The sequence below is a fragment of the Microtus oregoni genome, unplaced genomic scaffold (genome assembly GCF_018167655.1).
Source record: "Microtus oregoni isolate MIOR12 unplaced genomic scaffold, Mior012 000013F_ref0000133, whole genome shotgun sequence".
Lineage (NCBI taxonomy): Eukaryota > Metazoa > Chordata > Mammalia > Rodentia > Cricetidae > Microtus > Microtus oregoni.
The window spans coordinates 37,798,729-37,818,646 of record NW_024543072.1 but is presented as its reverse complement, the minus strand read 5'-3'; the positions used below and the strand labels follow the sequence as shown (position 1 = coordinate 37,818,646).

At 38.2% G+C, this 19,918-nt stretch overlaps 1 protein-coding gene across 1 annotated transcript in view; it reads left to right on the top strand.

Moving 5' to 3' along the window:
• The window catches only part of Rc3h1 (ring finger and CCCH-type domains 1), an 80,127-nt gene extending 62,052 nt beyond the window's left edge, over nucleotides 1-18,075 (top strand). The window contains exons 15-20 of the mRNA XM_041662343.1: nucleotides 3,492-3,705; nucleotides 4,469-4,559; nucleotides 5,221-5,353; nucleotides 7,172-7,342; nucleotides 8,488-8,603; nucleotides 10,761-18,075. Of these exons, the coding sequence (XP_041518277.1) occupies nucleotides 3,492-3,705; nucleotides 4,469-4,559; nucleotides 5,221-5,353; nucleotides 7,172-7,342; nucleotides 8,488-8,603; nucleotides 10,761-10,911 (876 nt within the window). The 3' untranslated portion in view covers nucleotides 10,912-18,075. The remainder of the gene's footprint in view (nucleotides 1-3,491; nucleotides 3,706-4,468; nucleotides 4,560-5,220; nucleotides 5,354-7,171; nucleotides 7,343-8,487; nucleotides 8,604-10,760) is intronic.
• The last annotated feature ends 1,843 nt before the right edge of the window (nucleotides 18,076-19,918 follow it).

Genomic DNA, 19,918 nt, shown 5'->3' with positions numbered 1-19,918 from the left:
TTTACCAAATAAGTTAAAACTTTATTTTTACAAGTCTATAATTTAAACAACTAACTTGAATCAAGAAAACAAGTGTTGATTGGGTCAGAAAGTAAGATTAAACTCTTTTAACGTTTAAAAACTTATTTTTCCTCCTATATGGGGTAGTACAAAAGCCTTGGAGCTCACACATGACCATGGCATATATTACTGTCACCGTCATTATGTCTTTAAATAAACAAACAAAAAAATTTGTCAGGTTTAAAGATTGTGGGAGTAAAGGGACCAATGTACTTGAAGTGTCTGGAGCATTTCTTTCAAAGACCCCATAAATGTGAATGAAAATGTGGTAAGGTACCCCGAACTTTCTAACACTGAGAGATTGCCTGTGGTAGTGTCGGTTTCTAAGAGTGATTGTTTTAAATTTCTTGAAAATTCAGTTATTTGGGGTTCTCACTTCTCTGTAACCCAGGCAGGCCTTGGACTTTCAATCTTCCTTAGTCATTGAGATTACCAGCTTGAGCTGGTGTGTCCCTAGTTTCTCATTTCTGTAAATACTATCTCACCAAAAAAAAAAAAAAAAAATCTTTATTTTGGGATTTACGGTGTCGTTTTTAGCAGAACGTACTTCGAAAGGTCTGGTGGTTAAAGTGCCTGCCATGCAAGCATGAGAGCCTTCAGAACCCATATAAAAAGCTGGGGGGTGATGGTGGGTATCTTGCATCCTGGCACTGGGGAACAGAGACAAGAAGATCCCAGGGACTTGCTTGCTAGTCGGTAAGCTTAGGTTCAGTGAAAGACACTCCCTTCAAAAATCAGTTGAAGAGGAATAGCAGAAATATTGACCTGAATATAAATCCCTCCCTGTTCCTAAAATAAAATCTAAGAAGCACATTGAGGGCTAGAAAGCTGTCTCAGTGCTGTCCTCAGAACCCACACTGTGGAAGGAGAGAACAAACTCGTGCAAATTGTCTTTTGGCATGCACTGTGCATATCCACTATGGCGGGAGGGTATATGCATCCACACAATGAATAAAATAAAATAAATAAGCAAACAAATGTTTTTTTTTCCAAATAAATGATTTTTAAACACATTTTAATTTTTCCTTTTTAGGAATATACATAGTCAGGAATTCCTTGATTTATGTGTGAAAACTTTTTTGTGGTTAAAAAGAAAATTGCAATTGAGTCAGAATAGTTGCTTGGCTTATAATAGTTGCTATGAGTTTATAAGACCCTGAAATTCTCTGTATTTAGTTTTTTGTATTTTTTTAAATAAGAAATATGTAGCTGTGTAGCTAGTAAGCCAAGGTTTAATGTATCTGTTCTTTATATATTAGCATTTTACATATTAATTATCCCCTCCTCTTAGCAGAAATAAAACTTTGCAGTGATCTCATTTCTCTTTTACTGCTCCCTATCAGTAAATAACCCATTACTCTGATTTTAATGCTTAGTTTTTTTATATACACACCATTTGTTTGTTTTGTTTTTGGTTTGGCTTTTTTTTTTTTGTGGGCAGGATTTCTCTGTGTTTAACAGCCCTGACTGTCCTGGAACTCACTTTGTAGACCAGGCTGGCCTCAAACTCATAGAAATCTGCCTGCCTCCTGAGTGCTGGGATTAAAGGCATGCGCCACCACTACCTGGCCCTTTTTAAATTAAAACAAAACAAAACAAATCCCTGGTTTTCCTGTATTGCTCAGGATGACCTTACCCTAAAGTATCCTCTTTTGTCAGTCTACTGAGTCACTATGCTCGGCTACTACTTCTTTCTTTTTGAGACAGAACGTAACTGAATTTTCAGGTCAGCTTGGAACTCATTTGTGCACAAGCTAATTTCAGACTCTTTCCTTCCTAATAGCTACAATTATAGATCTTTGTACCCTGATCTTTTACTATTGTGGATAATTTTTAGCATTTCATATTTTAAAAAGTTTTTTAGATTTGTTTATATTTATGCATATGAGTGTTTTGCTCACATGTATGTCAGTGTTTCACTAGTGTGCCTGGTGTCCTCAGAGGTCAAAGAACATTAGATATGCTGAAACTAGAGTTAGGGGTGGATGTGAGCTGCCTTGTGGCTGCTGGGATCCAAACTAGGGTCCTCTGCAAGAACAAGTGCTCTTAACTGCTGAGCTGTCTCTCCAGCCCCTTGTGTATAATGTTAATGGACACTTTCTAGAGTTCCCTTGTGCACACCTATGAAACTTATGCTTAGACATGGTATTCCTGGACAGATAACTCATGTCTATAATTCCAAGACTGAGGCAGGCAGGGTCAGAGCCACCATGAACTATATGTTCTTTTTTTTTTTTAAATATTTATTTATTTATTATGTATACAATTTTCTGTCTGTGTGTATGCCTGAAGGCCAGAAGAGGGCGCCAGACCTCTTTACAGATGGTTGTGAGCCACCATGTGGTTGCTGGGAATCGAACTGGGGTCCTTTGGAAGAGCAGGCAATGCTCTTAACCAAAAAAAAAGGGGGGGGGGCTGGAGAGATGGCTCAGTGGTTAAGAGCATTGCCTGCTCTTCCAAAGGACCCGAGTTCGATTCCCGGCAACCACATGGTGACTCACAACCATCTGTGATGAGGTCTGGCGCCCTCTTCTGGCATGCAGGCATATACACAGACAGAATATTGTATACATAATAAATAAATATTTTTTTAAAAAAAAGGCTAGATATAGTGTTGCATACCTTTTATCCCAGAACTGGGGTAGGCAGAGATGGGTGTAAATCTCTGAGCCAAAGGCTAAGTTGGTCTCCATAAGTGAGTACAAGTCTATCCAGGGTAACATAGTAAGACCCAGTCTGTTTAAAAAAAAAAAAAGTATTCCTTGTTAATTCTAAAATGGTTCCCTAATGACTTGTATAGATTTTCATAGATAATATTTACCAATTGATGACAGACCAGAGAGAGAAATAATAATAATAATTAATAATAATAATAATCAAGCTGCAAGGGGACTGGCAAAGTGACACAGCTAGGCCCTGCGCTCAGTCCCCAGCCCTAAATAGGATGAAGTTAAATTTAAGGAAGACTTTTTTTCAGTGTGGGCTGTGATTAGCTAAGCATATGCTTCTGCACCACAGAAGACTTTACTGGAATGAGCTGAAGCAGAATAGTTATGTAAGGTGTTTCCAGGGGACTATCACACTGAAGTAACAGTAGTACTACTTCATCAGTAGACAGTAATAAAATTACTAACCTAGTATAGATGCCGTTAAAAGTTCTCCCAAATACACGAAAGAAGTCATAACAGTACTTTTCAAGCTTAGCTCAGTGGTAAAGTGCTTGCCTGACAAGTTAATGTTTGTATATAGTACTTAGGAATAGGTGAATCTATCCTTTTCTACCATCTGTCATGTATTTCCTACTGTGATCTAAAAGCAGTGCTTTATGACAGAGGCTTATTCTTATAATAAGAACATCATACTTCTATTAACCTCTCTACAGAACTAATGGAAATTATGCTAAACAGCATCTCATTTTCGCTTTTCGTCAGAATGTAGAAAGTAAAGGAATGAGAGACCAGAGATTGGAACTCCAGAGAAGAGCAGTGGAAACTAGTGATGATGACCTCATCCCCTTTGGAGACCGACCAACAGTATCTCGGTTTGGTGCCATCTCTCGAACATCCAAAACACTGTATCAGGGTGCTGGCCCAATGCAGGCTATAGCACCTCAGGGAGCACCCACAAAACCTATCAGCATTTCAGGTAAGAACCCAGAGTAGTCATGACTCTCAGTGTAATTCTACCAGTGCTTTTAAGAATCTTCGAGGCAATGATTTTTTTAACTTCCTATAAGAAAGCAATCACAACTCAGGAAATTTTAGGAGGGTAAACTAAAATTAATTGTCTATATATTAAGATTGCCTGAGGAGCTGAAATGTAGCACAGTTGGTAAAAGTCCGCCTAATATAAATGAAACCACAATCACATAAACCAGGTGTTAAGACACATGCCAATAATCCCAGCACTGGGAAGATGGAGAAGACAGAGAATCAGAAGGTTCAAGTTTATCCTTGGGTATATAATGATTTTGAGGCTATTCTGAGCTAGAAGCCCTGTTTCAAAAAAATAAATTGCCTGTGGTTTTTATCTTTAAATGACTTCATGGCTTTACTAAAATAATAGATTCTTGGAGTACGAGGAGGTGACTGATTGGATAAAGATCTAAGTTTGTATCCCTAGTACCCACATAAAATCCAGACTTGTGTGGGCATATGTCTATAATCCCAATGCTTTGGGAAGGTAACCTGACATCAAGCATCACTTCTACATTCGAGCACTCGTGTGTACACACTAAGAAGAAAATATATAAAAACTAGGTTCCGTGGGGAAGAAACGACATTATGATCATTTTGGAATATAACTTTCTGGACAGATATATGTGCCTTTGCTTTTTTGAATATAGTACCATAGAAAATGATTCAAATCTATGAATTACATCTTACCACAATAAATTGTTTCCTTAAAGATTACAGTTCATATGGAGCTCATGGTGGCTGGGGAGATTCTCCATACTCACCTCATCCAAACATACCTCCTCAGGGACACTTCATCGAGAGGTACGGTTCATTTTTTTAACCCTGTTTAAACACTTAAAAGCATGCAGCTTTTCTTACCTTCTTTTTCTTTACTTTTTTGTTTGTTTTGTTTTATTCTTCTTGTTTTTCAAGACAGGGTTTCTTTGTGTAATAGCCTTGGCTGTTCTAAAACTAGCTGTGTAGACCAGGCTGGCCTCAAACTCACAGAGATTCACTTGCCTCTGTGTAGACAGAAGTTTCTGTTCTGCCCAGTTCCATAGCCATTCAGTCCCAAATAAACGCACAGAGGCTTATAGTAATTATAAACTGGCCTATTGGATTTATTACTAACTAGCTCTTACAACTTAAATTCATCAATAATTCTTGTCTATGCTTAACCGCATGGCTTGGTTGGTACCTTTTCTCATCTTGCTTCCTCTGTCTGGCTGGTGACTGACTGGCTTTCCTCTTCCCAGAATTCTCCTAGTCTGGTTGCCCCACCTATACTTCCTGCCTGACTACTGGCCAATCGGTGTTTTATTAAACCAATACGAATGAAAAGTCTTTATTACCCCACATCATCTCTGTCTTCAGAGTGCTAGGATTAAAGGCGTGCACCACTACTACCTGGCTCTTATTTTTTTAATCAGTAATGATTTCACAAAATAACTTCAAAATTTTACTGATTTCTTTTTTACCAAAGGGAGAAAATATCCATGGCAGAAGTGACCAGTCATGGAAAAACCCTTCTGTCTGCTGAAAGAGAACAACTACGGTTAGAATTGCAGCAACTGAACCATCAGATTAGCCAGCAGACCCAGCTTCGTGGACTAGAGGTACAGACTTACAGATACTTTTGTGTTGGGGGTTTTGATGTCAAGTATCACTCTGCAGCCCAACTGACCTTAAACACATGATCTTCCTGTGTTGTCCACCTTTAGTACTTAAAGTGAAATTACAGGTGTTCAGCACTGCAACTCTTTCTGCTTCAGTTTCAAAGGGTTTCCAAGGATTTTAGATTGGATTTATATGTGTTTGGTAGGGTGGTATGTGCATCTAAGTGCATGTGCTGGATGAAGATTAGAGCTATAGGCAATTGTGGGCATCCTGACATGGGTACAAGGAAGAAAACTCAGATCCTCTCAACAAGAGCAGTATGTGATCTTAACCACCAAATCACTTCTCTAGTCCCCTTAAATGGTAGTTTTTGAGGTACCGTAAGGATAGAATTTTAAAGCCATTATCTGAGAGTTAGTATAAATAACCATTAACAGAGATTTCAGAATTAGATTTAATTCTTGACTAATAGAAAAAGAATAATTAACTGGGTGGTGGTAGCACATACCTTTAATCCAAGCACTTAGGAGACAGAGGCAGGCAGAGTTCTGTGAGTTCAAGGCCAGCCTGATCTGCAGAGAGTGCTCCAGGAATAGCTTCATAGCTAAAGAAACAGACTAAGTATCTGAGACTAATACTAGGGGAAAAAGAAAAAACAATCCTTGCCATCATGGAGGGTTTTTGTTTGTTTGTCTGTTGTTTATTTTATGTGCATTGGTGTTTTGCCTGTATATATATATATGTCTGTGTGAGGTTGTCAGGTTCCCCTAGAACGGGTGTTTTCTTTCTTTCTTTTCTTTCGTTCTCTCTCTCTCTCTCTCTCTCTCTTTTTGTTGTTGTTGTTTTGGTTTTTCCAGACAGGATCTCTCTATAGCTTTGGGGCCTATCCTGGAACTCACTCTGTAGACTAGGCTGGTCTTGACCTCACAGAGATCCACTTGTCTCTTCCTCCCAGGTGCTGGGGTTAAAGATGTATACCAGCACCACCTGGCAAGTTACAGTTTGAAATGCCATGTGGGTACTGGAAATTTAATCTGGGTCCTCTAGAAGATCAGCTAGTGCTCTTAACCACTGAGCTATCTCTCCAGCCTCCATCATTGAGTTTTAATAAAAAAAAAAATTACAAGATTTATGTCAGGGAAAATAACAAAAAGATAAACATTTATAATTGATTTCTTTGAAATAAGAAAAAAACCTTGCATTTTTGGTCCTTGAGAGATAGCTACTGTTCTTTTGAGGTTTTTGAAACAGGGTTCCTCTGTATAACAGCCCAGGCTATTTTTGCAGAGGATCCAAGTTTGGTTCCTGTTTCACAGCTGCCTATAACTCCAGTTCCTGGAGATCAGCACCCTCTTTGGGTATCCATAGGTACCTACACTTAGGAATGTGCACCGCACACACGCGCACACATACACAAGCACAGACACAAACATTTTTCTAAAAATAAAATACATCTCTTAAAAATAAAACCATTTTGGGCTTGGAGAGATGGCTCAGTGGTTAAGAGCATTGCCTGCTCTTCCAAAGGTCCTGAGTTCAATTCCCAGCAACCACATGGTGGCTCACAACCATCTATAATGAGGTCTGGTGCCCTCTTCTGGCCTTCAGGCATACACACAGACAGAATATTGTATACATAATAAATAAATAAATATTTTTAAAAACCATTTTTACTCAAATGCTACTAAAAAGAGATTTTGTTTATTGTTGGATCATTTTCATTGCAAACATGGCTATTTAGTGTGGATACTTGGGATGGGGCACTCTCTATATAGTGTGAAGTATGCTGAGTTGTGTGTGCTTGTCTTTGTGCATAGGCTGTTAATAACCGACTGGTGGTACAGAGGGAGGTGAACACCCTGGCAGGACAGCCACAGCCCTCTCCACTGCCTCCAAAATGGCCTGGAATGATCTCAAGTGAGCAATTAAGCTTGGAACTACATCAGGTGGAAAGGGAAATTGGCAAGAGAACGCGGGAATTGAGTATGGTAAGTGCTGATGTTGGAAAAGGAACTAGTTTCTTTTAGTCTATGTATTGCCACGTACTTGTGGCGTTACCTCATTTTCTACATGTCTTGTTTCCTTGGCGACTGGCTGGCTGGCGTCTGCCTGACTCCAACTACTCTCTCTATATATCTCTGTTTGGATTTCCTACCTAACTTTACTGTGCTAGACCATTGACCAAAACAGCTTTATTCATCAACCAATAAATGCAGTGCATATATAGGACATCCCACATCAGACTAATGTTTAGAGTAATTTGATAAAGATTAGTTGTCACCTGGTTGTATCATTCTTCTCTTAGTTCCTGTTGGTTTGAGTTTGTCCTTTGTCATAGACTTGATTTTCTAGTCACATTTGGAGAGAAGGCAATTAATTGAAAATCCTAAAGTTTGTTTCACATACACATTAGAGAAACAGATGGGGTGATGTTTAATCTTTTGTACTTTCGTGTAATATTAAGATATTAATAAGATACAGCTGGGCGGTGGTGGTGCAGGCCTTTAATTCCAGCACTTGGGAGGCACAGGGAAGTGTATCTCTGAGTTCGAGGCCAGTTTCATCTACTACAGGGCAAGTTCCAAGGCAGCTAGGGCTATATAGAAAAACGTTGTCTGGAGCTGGAGAGATGGCTCAGTGGTTAAGAGCATTGCCTGCTCTTCCAAAGGTCCTGAGTTCAATTCCCAGCAACCACATGGTGGCTCACAGCCATCTGTAATGAGGTCTGGTGCCCTCTTCTGGCCTGCAGACATACACACGGACAGAATATTGTATACATAATAAATAAATGAAAAAAAAAGAAAAAAAAAAGAAAAACGTTGTCTGGAAAAAATAGAGAGATTTACACAAAAATAATCATTTTCATGGCCCTTGAGGTATTGATGGCCTCTTTTTATAAAGGAGTTATAGCTTATACACTGTTCCGTGATGTTTTTTCAGTGTTAGTTTTGCATTTTTCTAACATAGTAGGCAGTTGTACTGTTATGCTTTTGTGTATACTCTCTGTCATCTGCCTATTTGTTTTTGTTAATTCTTAATAAACTAGGAATGATTCTCTTTTGATCATTGTGTTTGCATTTGCTCTATTCCATTACAGCACAGGTTACTGACTTTATTTCCTCTTCTTTTAAAGGAGAACCAGTGTCCTATGGACATGAAAAATAAACTGGGTACAAGTAAACAAACAGAAAATGGACAGCCGGAGCCACAAAACAAAGTCCCAGCTGAAGACCTTGCATTGACATTCAGGTAAAGGGATACTTCCATAGTTGTATTTAACCATGTCCAAAGAGAAATAATTGTATTATCTAGCCATACCCAAAGTACTGTATGATTTTTTTTTTTTCTCCAAGACAGGAAACTCATTATGTAGACCAAGCTGGCCTCAAATTCACAGAAATCCACCTGCCTCTGCTTTCCAAGTGCTGGGATTAAAGACGTGCATCACCACCACCTGCCATATCCTATGATTTTTAAAAGAACTATTTTTTTTTGTATAGTGAGAAAAGAATATGAATATATTGGTTTCTCTGTGTAGCCCTGACTATCTTAGAACTCATTCTGTAGACCAGCCTGACCTCCAACTCACAGAGATCCACCTCATGAGTACTGGGATTAAAGGTGTGTACCACCACTGCCCAGCAGGGGAAAAGAATATATTTTTGCTAAATCTAGAAATTATAATACTCAGGAATTGGTGTGGCATATAACTATGGGCATGAGAGAGGCTGAGAAAAGAAGACAGGAATTTGAGGCCAGTCTGAGCTACAAAGTGAGACTGTCTCAACATATGCACATAGAGAATTTAGGATTTAAACAGGATTGAATTATCTGTTAACCCCTAACAAATATATTTTCTTGTTACATTTTCTTCTTCTCGTTGTTTAAGTATAGCTTTTTAATTAAAAAACATAGCGCTACTGTAGAAATTGAAATTTAAAAAATGATTAAAAGGCCACCTGTCTCCCACTTTATTTTGTTTTCATGCTGGGTGTTGAGCTCAGGGCCTTATAAATTCTAAGCACATTTTACCACCAAGCTGTATTCCATGGAGTCCTCCCCCATTTCATTTTATATTATATAAAAAAAAAAAAAAGCCACGGGTGATAGAACTTTTTTAAAGTACGATTTTTTTTTCAAGACTTTGTTTCTCTATAGCTTTGTAGCCTGTCCTAGAACTCACTCTATAGACCAAGCTGGCCTTGAACTAACAGAGATCTACCTATCTGCCTCCCAAGTGCTGGGATTAAAGGCGTGCACCACCATAGCCTGACAAAAAGATATAAATTTTAAAGCACCCATAATTCTACATTCCATCATTATCTTGCCTGTCTTTTAATGGCATTTTAGCATTAAGCCTTGCTTAGTGTTCTGGGTAGTTTGGTTGTTTTTTTTTTTTTTTTTTTTTTTTTTTTTTGGTCTTTTGAGACAAGGTAGGATCAAAGGCATGCACTACCATCTCTAGGCCAATCTCAGCCACATCTTTAAATTGATCTCTCATAACATGGTATGTAATTTACTTTTTATTCTTATTTACTTTCTTTGGCATCTTTGAGGCATTTGAATGCATAGTCCTTCATCACTTTCCTCATGACCTAACCACGAATTAAGGTAGCACATACCTTTAATCCTGGTACTCACTATGAGTTTGAGGCCTGTCTGTTCTACGTAGTGAGTTCCAAGATAGCCAGGGCTATGTAGAAAGACCTTGTCTCAAAAACAAACAAAAAAGCAAATAAACACCAAAAATTTCTAATTGCCTTGTTGCTCTCTTCTTGACTGTTGACCATTTTAAATCCATATGTTAACCTAGGTTAAAAATAAATTACCGTGCAAATAAACTTGGTAAATCAAAGATTAGCTGTTTTTTTGTTTGTTTGTTTTTGTTTTTTTTAATGCCAGGTAGCAACTATTTTAAAGTATGGGTCCTGATGTTGGGGGCTGGAGGCAGTCTGGAGGGGCATCTCTCGCCACCTACCCCTGCCTACCAAGTGCTGGGTATCACCACAACTGTTTATTGTAACTTGTAGCTCAGTCTTGTAATGTGGAAGTGGCAATAGATAGATAAACAAATAGGCAGGTTGTATTCTGACAAAAGCTGTATTTCTAAAACAGTAAATTTGTTTGCTACAATGTGGATGAGGAGTTATAATCAAATTTTGGAAGCTATTTCTAGTTTTGGGGGGGGGGGGGGGGGTAGCCTGAGTTGGCCTGGAACCAAACTAGCCTAAAGTTGATATAGATAAGCCTGCTTCTGGCTCCTGCTGGGACTAAAGGCGTATACCACCACTCCTGACTCAACATTTTTTGTACAATACTAAATGATAAGCCCTGTTGACTGGATTTTATTCAGAGTATTTGCTTTTCTCCTTTTAAAAATTCCAACCTTTTTCATGTAATTAACAGTGATGTGCCGAATGGATCAGCTTTGACACAGGAGAATCTCAGCCTCCTATCAAACAAGACCAGCTCCTTGAACCTGTCAGAAGACTCTGAGGGAGGAGGAGATAACAAAGATTCCCAGAGATCAGGAGTTACTTCCAGTTCTGCTCCCTAGAATACGGGTGCCCTGCTTCTACCTTCTGCTCCTAATCAATTCATAGGACATAGGGATAGAAGAATGGATAACTTCTAAACTTTTTCTCTGGGTGGTCAGCGAAATCCAGGAAAAGCACCGGAGGCAATGTGCACCAACACCACTACTAAACAAACCCTGCACATAGTTCACATTAATGCATTTTTTTAATTTAAAGAAAAAGAAAATTAGCAGTATCTGCAAGCAATTCAGATTAAATTTGTTTTTGTTCTGTGAATGAACTTTATTTTAATAACTTTGGACGCCTTGGATCCAGGGCTTTAAAAAAAAAGATATTATATATACAGTCTGTTTGATTAATTGTATGATCTTAATGAAGTAGGTTTTTCTTGTATTTTGGTATTATTACATACCCAGTGTAAAATTCCTTTCTGCCAGTCCTTTCCAACTCCACAACCGTGTAAACTAAAAGCACTATTTCCAAGAATTCTGTGATATTAGATTGTCTTATTAGAAGCTGTGCAGCAAACTAAGGTTTTTAGAGCTATTCTTCAGCGCCCCACACTGCACCCACACCCACCCTGATTCAGGATCACTAGCTTCCTGACTTTTCTTGCAACATTAAAACTTCATTTGAGTAGGGGTAGGCTTTTAGTTTCAACTTTTTAGAGATTTCAGCAGGCTGTTGATTGTTAGAGCTGCACTTTTCCATGCTAAGGATTCCTTGCATTCTTTCCATAAAATCTGAAAGCCTGTTTGGTGTTTACATTGCTTAATTAGATTTAAATTAAGATTATCTTTGAACTCATAACAGGACATGGTGGCTCATTTTGGTAATCCCAGGACTCAAGATGCTGAGGCAGGAGAAAACCAAAAAGAAGAAAATAAATGAGCTTCAACTTGTTAATGGTGGAAACACAGTTCCTGTCCTCCTATGTTGAGCTCATGATGTAAATTGGAGCTGTGCTCAAATGCTCAAAAAAATCACAATAACCATGTTCTAAAACTTGAAGGGTTGGCTCACCAGTACTGGTTGCACTTCCAGAGGACCCAGGTTCTTCCTAGCACCCACAAGATGGCTCACAACTGCCAGTAACTCTGGTTCCAAAGGATATCGCATCCTCTTCTGACCTTGTGGGCACCAGACACACATGGGTGCGTGTACACACACATAAAATACATAAGGTTTACATTTGATGTGAATTTAAATAAACGGGGACACATTTCAGTGGAATTTTTATTTTTCTTCCAAAAGTATAAAAGATTTGGCAGATAAAAACTGAGTCTTGAAGATAGTTTATGTATTGATTACTTGTGCTGCTCAGAAATTACTAGCATAACTAAATAACTTGAAGCGGATTTTTAGACTTTCTTTCTGGCATTAAAATTGCTTATGAAAACATTATTAAAGAGTAAGGAAGGATTTTTACTTAGTTTTGCTGCACATATTCTAATGCTACCACTGTATGCTTAATTCACTAAGCCCCTGTAAAATGAGTTCATTGGGGGACTATTCCACAGTCACTCAATCCCTCTGACTGCCTGACATCCAGTTTCCCTTTCTAGATACTACTACTAAACAAGAAAGCACTGGTTATGTAATAAGTTACTGCATTGCTTTGGTTGGGTAAAAGCAAAAGTTTATATTTTTCTTATTTCTTATGTTCCTACCCGTTAACTCCTGCTGAGGTCAGAGCCACCTCAGTCTGCTCTGTGTCTGTCATGTTGTTAATGGAAACAATTGGGTGGGGGTGGGGTGGGAAGGGTAAAATAGTCCTGCCATTGCCTACCAGTAGGAAATCCAAACAGAACACTCATTTGAGTAGCGATTATTTAATTTGCCCAGTCAAGGCACCGTGTTTATATACTATTTCACATTGAATTTGATTATGCCCTACAGACCTGGCTGGTCAAGGATTTGATATACACATATTGGCTTGGGATTCGAGCTTTCTTTTTTATTTAAATAAAAATTTATATATATATTATATATATACATATATACATTGTTATATCTGTATATATATTGGGTATGTTTTAAAGATTTCTTCGCATGAGCGCAGCTGTTGCAATAAAATGACCGATTGGGAGGTAGAAGCACTGAATGACAGTGAGGCATTTTCAGTTGATACATACATTTTTCTTTTCATTTGAAATATACGTTTATACATCTGCTTTCTTGGCTTTTTTTTTTAAAGATAAAACATCTTTTACATTTATACTTTAAATACTCATTATTTATTGAGAGAAGGAAAGAAATGTTATGTCTGACAAGATTTTTGTTTCTATGCACATCTATAAAATGCCACATTATTGGCCTCTTGCCTTCAGTAAACAGATTTGGGCAGGACTTATTTCCTTTGGACATGTCAGATAATTCCTAAGTATGAGAAACAGGAGGTTTGTTTTAGAAATTGCAATGACTAGGGGGGAAATCTGCATATTGGTTTTATTGGAGTTAATAAAAGTAAATTTGCCTTGTGGTGCATATGAAACCCCCGGAATGCACTCTGCTGAGGTGCACTAGTATGTGAAACCCCCGGAATGCACTCTTCTGCGGTGCACTAGCATCCCTCCAGCTGTTATTCTCACTTAGGGAGAAAATTAGCCTCTTAATGTTGGGTTGAGTTCCCCAAGCCCAGCCTCTAGCCGGTCTGGCTGGGGTGGAAAGTAGAAGACGGTGTGCCTACAATTTCTCTGTTGAAGAAATTGGTCATTTTCCCTTACAAATTCTTAGGTGTGTTTTATGTGTTGGGGGAGTGGTTGTTTGTTTGTGCCCACTGGCAGATGTGGGGATTCAATAAACCCCACAACCTTGAGGATGTTTTCTCCCTTTAACAGATTTTGTGTTATGAGGCAACAATAAACTGAAGCATAAATGACTCTTAACTGCTGTTTTTGTCAGAATCTGAAAAGCATTGATTTTTATTTTTGTCTTTAGAGACATTAAGAAACGACCCTCATCAAATAAAAAGTAAACTTTTACAGCAGCACCCCTTTGTGAGATATAGAGTTTACCATGCAGCCCCGGCTGGTTCTGAACTCAGGATCCTTCAGCCTCTGAGCACTGTGATTCTAGGCATTTGCCACCATGCTCGGCAATATGCATGGTTTTTCACTTAAATGGTTTCTTCTGAGGATGACTATTTGCTTTTTACTGTATTTAAGACCAAGAATCATCTAAGATGAACATGGACAATTCTGGAAGGGTTCGGAGCCTTACGTTCATACTTGTTCAGAAACAAAAAGCCAGTGTATTATCGTAGTGAATATATAAAAGTATTGGGGCTCATTCTGTTTTCAGTGAGTCTTTGGAAAATGATAAAAATGAGAATGAAATATCTAGACCCTCTTTCCTAATTTATAGCCACAAGTCTAATAGCTACCCTCTTCTGAAGGATAACTTAGTCTGATGTGACCAAAGAGCCATTCTTTACCACTTTTCTAATTAAACAGAACTTGTCGCCTAAGTTTCTAATAGTAATGTTCAAGTGACAAGACACTATTATTAATGTCAATTAATATTCAACTACTCCGAATGTGTAAGAACTCATCTGGTATGGCATTAATGTGTGTTATTCCCTTCTCTCATTTTCCTTCCCTTCTGTTTTTTTTTTTCCCCATTTATTTATTCTTTTGCCTAAAGGCAAGAGATTGACGTGATTCTCACTTGCTACTCGGATACATGGTCCCATCGGACTCCCATGAGCTTCATTATGGGAGCTTGAAATTTAGTTCCTAAGTTTCCCATGATTATCTTTTTTTTCTTCCTGACCCCTTGCCATTCTGCAGTTTCCCCTTGACTTACCCAATCTGTAACAGTGACAGTTTGCTGCCTCTAAACAGAGCATTCAAATGAATTCGCTTAGCCAATGACTTCTGTGAAGTTGCCTTTTCTAATGGCGTTATTACTCAGTGATGCACAGATGTGGTATTTGCCCTACTGGCAGGCAAGCAAAGGTCTGGTAAAGAATGATAACCTGCTATTTCTTTAAGGAGCGCCAAAGACTTGTGCTTTACTCTGTTTTGGTTTTAGGGGAAATAGTAGCCATTTTGATTATGAAACCTGGTAGTATTTGTAAGTTGATTGTACTGTGTAGATGTCTAAAGTTAACTGTAAGGTTAGCTGGCCTTATAAAATGTAAAAGTAATGAAAATTCATCAGTTTCTATAAACCAGTAAATAATCATCCTTGACAATATTTGTTTAAGCAACTCACTCTCCCTTCTGGGGATTATCTTGATGGAATAGTATCTTCTGTGTTTTTCTGTACTCTGACCTGTGCCTACAGGACAATGTATTTCACTATGGTCAAGTCATGGGGCTAGGAATTTTTCCTGAGCTTGAGGCTTGTGAGAAATAGTTAATTGTAGTTAATACCTGTTCAGCTATGTTCAGGGTCAGCGTACTTTCACTAAATGGGATTCATGTGCTATTATTTATATGTACAAATGGTGATAAAATGAAATTTCACCATATTCTCCACTTGGGCTTTTAAAAATCAAGTAAAGAGTTCAGTATGTAAAATCTTGTGTAAAAAATCATCTGTAATGATTTATATTTTATTAAAAGATATGGCCTAATTAGTTTTAAGGAGGAATTAATGACCTTGCAAATAAACTACAGTTTATTTACACTATTACACCCTTACCCTATATAATGTTCAAGTGTGTTAAAATCTTGTTAATACATGTTTATAGTGTTGCAAAGGGATCTCATCTGAAAATAGAGCTCAGAGTAACTGACTTCACTGAGACTATTTACTCTCCATAGAGTTGAACACAAGTAGTCTACTACTGTTTTATCTGCATGCTTGTTTTGCAGAAACACGTCCATGTCTATCTTGGACAGCTACAGCTTTTATATTTATTTCTTCAGCTCAGCTTTTGAAAATTAATTGTTGAAATGACTTGCTGGGAGTTTTGGTAAATTCTTAGTTCTCAATCACCTTTTCTGAGCCACTTAAGAAAAAGAGCTGGTTTTGTTTTGCTTTTTTCAAAAGGTATAATTTCAAATAAAACCTTTTTGTTACTTGAAATTTTAAGATTCTATTTCTGTAACTGCTAAAGGTGTTTTCATAGGTAACCTATTCTAATTGATTAGTAATACTAGTTACATTAATAAAGAAGAGGAATCTGCCACCCGCAGGAGTAAGTAACGCCTTCCAATGGGTATGTTCTCTGTAGGTAGATTTTCGGTACCACACTGAATAAACTGGGGAGAAAGCCCTTGGAACCCCTTTGTCCCTTAGCACTGGGATTGCTCTCAGAGCCTCTGGATCTCAGACACTGAATCTCTTGAACTTACCCTTGAGCAAAATGGCTTTTCTTTTCACATTAACTCAAGGTGGAAAACTTAAATCTGAAGACAGTACTGTGTCAGAAAAAAATGTGTATTTAGAAAAATTAAACCCTGTGGAATTTGTTATCCTGATGTATGTTATTTAGTAGATAAGATGACTTTATTTTGTATGAAGACTCACTTTCTGGTGACTGTTGTGTGTTTTGTCTTTTAATGCTGAGTAGACAGATCACAAGTCTTTGGCTCCCGTGTTAGATTGTGCAGAGTCATCTTAGAACTGGAAACTGTCAGGTGGTCCCACTCTTATTGAGGGCATGAAAGGTCAAGAAATGAATGCAAACATACTGGGTGGTTGATGGTCTGGATTTTTTGTTTGTTTTTGGCCTCCTTTAAAACGTTGTTATTTCTGTAATTTATTAGTGTAGCCTGTCTCTGGTTGGCTGGCATTTCACAGTAATATCCAAACCACCTGATAAATTTTTATTTCTCTACTTAAAAGGCCTTTAAAGCTTTTGCTTTTCAGCTCTGCATTCCCTGAGAGATTTCCCCCTTATGTATTTTGCCTAACTTTCCACTCATCCTTTGTTTTCCCCACCTTCTGGATGTAAAAGAACTGAAAAAAAAATTGCCTTCCCTGGTCATGGGTCTCAGTGTCTTCCTTTGTAATATATCTGTGACTTTCCAGGAGAAATGCAGAAAGTGAGCTGAGGCTGTGAGCAGACCTTTCACCCACCTAAACATTTTCCAGTTGTGAGGTTCCTCTTCGTGTGTGGTCCTTCCTTTCTGCCCCCTGCCAACCTTCCCTGACTATGGTCAATTGGTCTCTTGGCTCATATCAGTCTCCTGAGACATTCTGCAGTTGTTATCACCTTTTTGGGTGCATTTTATTTACTTTGTTATTTTGTTTTTTTTTAAAATAATAACTTTAACATTGATTCATATTTGCTTGGGATAGAGCTTGTGTAATTTACCAATCGTATTGATTGTATGTGATTGTGCCCTGCAGAGGTATACTTAACAAAAGTAATCTAAGTTAATAAAGGAGCCCATGAGATTTGAGTCAGAATAGAAATGACTTTATGAAATTGCAGTTTTGGATAATGTGAATTCCCTTCTCAGAATCAGTGCTACGTAAATACTTATTTTTAAAGATTTTTACATTCCTATATTTTCCCGTGGCCTCAGCTCCCTATTTTTATGTCATTCTATGCCCACCTGCTCAGATTTTTTTTCAATTGAGCATTAAAATAGCAATTGACTTTTAAATTAATGAATTTTGGGAAATTTTACATTTTCCTTATGTTTCCAATTGAGAACAAAGGATGGGTTGAAATTCACTAACCCGTGACTGACTACTTAGCATCTGGCCAACGCTGAGATTTTATCTGGAGGCATTATTTTTTGCAAGTTCTTTTTAAGTAGGAAAAAAGGACCTTGCCTGAAATGGAACATTCCCTTTCTTGCTTAATCTGTTTGTTATTTCCATTTTTAAACAGCCTTCAAAACAATGAGGTGAAAGAAAAGAAATAGGAATGTGTTCAGAGCTGCAGAACTCTGATCTGAATAAGTACACGTTCCACTGCTGCACATTTTTGAGAAGCTGGAGGCCTTCTTTCTCAGTCTCGCATTATTTGTGTGCATGTTGTTTATAGTAAAGATGCCACATTTTGTTAAAATGCTATTTCCTTTCTTACCTTGGGAACTGACTCAGCCTCTTGTTGCTCCTAATTAGGGTTAAGGCTCTTGTGAGTTGCAGATAAAAGGATTCATTTTAACAAATAGAAGGAGGTGATTCACCTTTTGGATTGTAAATATATGAAAGTGTCTACAAGGTCTTTATCTGCTTTCTGTCAGCATTTATATTAAATGATAAATTAACGAGGAGGAACAATGTGTAGTCTTTTTCTTGTAAAGGGGTCTCTGTCATCTAACTCTCCTCTTGGGGATTGATGATGAAAGATTTAAAGAGCTAATTTGTGCAAGTACACGAATTGGGGATCACTAGCTTTCTCTAGCGTGGGAATCAGTGCACACTTCAGTATGCAGTGGTTCAGAGAGAGGGTTAATTCTGAGATTGCTGGGGCCAGTATTCAGCAAGCCTTCACGGCTTGATTTTATGGCTTCTCATCAAACCAAGAACATCTTTCTGCCCAAGCAAAATGGTCTTTCTCAGACAAAATATCTGTCTGTTTACTTACTGACTCCTGTGCTGAAGCCTTGTTGGTCACTCCTGACAGAGAACAGATTTAAGTTTATGTGGTCTGTTACAGACCATATACTAGTTAACAGTTGGGTGGCATGAAGGAAGATTACTGGCTAGAGGAGATGGCTCAGGAGTTGAAAGTGCTGCCTGCTCTTCCAGTAGACCAGAATTTAGTTCCTAGCCCCACAACAGGAAGTTCAGGACTACCTATAATTCTAATTCCAGGGATCCAACCCTGCTTTTGTCCTCTGTTGCATGCGCGCGCGCATTTAAGCGAGATGAGTTATTACACATTTCAGGACATTTATGAATAAATGTAGATTCTAACAGATACATTTATATAATTAGGAATGTTTATGTGTTGAATATTAGTAAGATGGGGGACGGGGCGTGTGTGTTTTTGTTCAGGTGATAGTAGCAAAGTTACATAAGACAATATCTTTTTAAGGTTTGTTTTTGTTTTATGTGTATTAGTATTTTGCTTATATGTATGTCTGTATACCATATGCATACGGTACCTGTGGAGGCCAAAGAAGGCATCAGATTTTCTGGAATTTGAGTTCCAGATAGTTGTGAGCCACTGTGAGTGCTGAGACTAGAACCTAGGTCCTCTGGAAGAACAACATGTGCTCTTAACTGGAGAATTGTCTTTCTGGCCCCTATATTTTTTTTTGTTTTTTTTTTTCTACTCCCTATATTTTTTTAAAGATGCATAAATTGATTGTTTGGAATTTACTTTAAAATACTTCTTAATGAAATTAATAGGCTTTACCAGCAATGGAGATGGTGTAACACCTCCTACCAACAATTACTAAATTTGGGGACCACTGGTACTCAACAGGATGAGCCATGGTAAGGGGAGTTCAGAAGGTATGAGATAGTACTGGATCCATCCTTGAAAGATGGTGACATCTAGAGAGGGAATTCCAAAACCAGGCCTGTCTGCCACTTAAACTAGGCTTATAAGCAGGAAGGAACTATCCGACCTGTTGGACTGAAGCTCATATAGACTAAAATGGATTTGTTTTGTGTACATAAATGTTTTATCTCTGTGACTAGCTAATCTGCAATGGTCAGCTAGTTAAACCATGCTTTCCAACCTAGTTGGCTATTTAAAAATACGCTGGGCGGATGGTTGGTGGTACATACCTTTAATCCCAGTACTCTGGAGGCAGAGGCTGGTGATCTCTGTGAGTTCAAGGCCAGTCTGGTCTACAAGAGCTAGTTCCAGGACAGCATCCAGAGCTACAGAGAAACCCTGTCTCAAAAAACAAACATGGCTCAGTGGTTAAGAGCATTGTCTGCTCTTCCAAGGTCCTGAGTTCAATTCCCAGCAACCACGTGATGGCTCACAACCATCTGAAATGAGATCTGATGCCCTCTTCTGGCCTGCAGGCAGACACACAGACAGAATATTGTATAAATAATATTTAAAAAAACCCAAAAATTTAAAAATACCTCTTTTTGTTTTGAACATCTAACATTGAAGTCAGGCACTGGACAGTTGGTGGTACATGCCGCTGA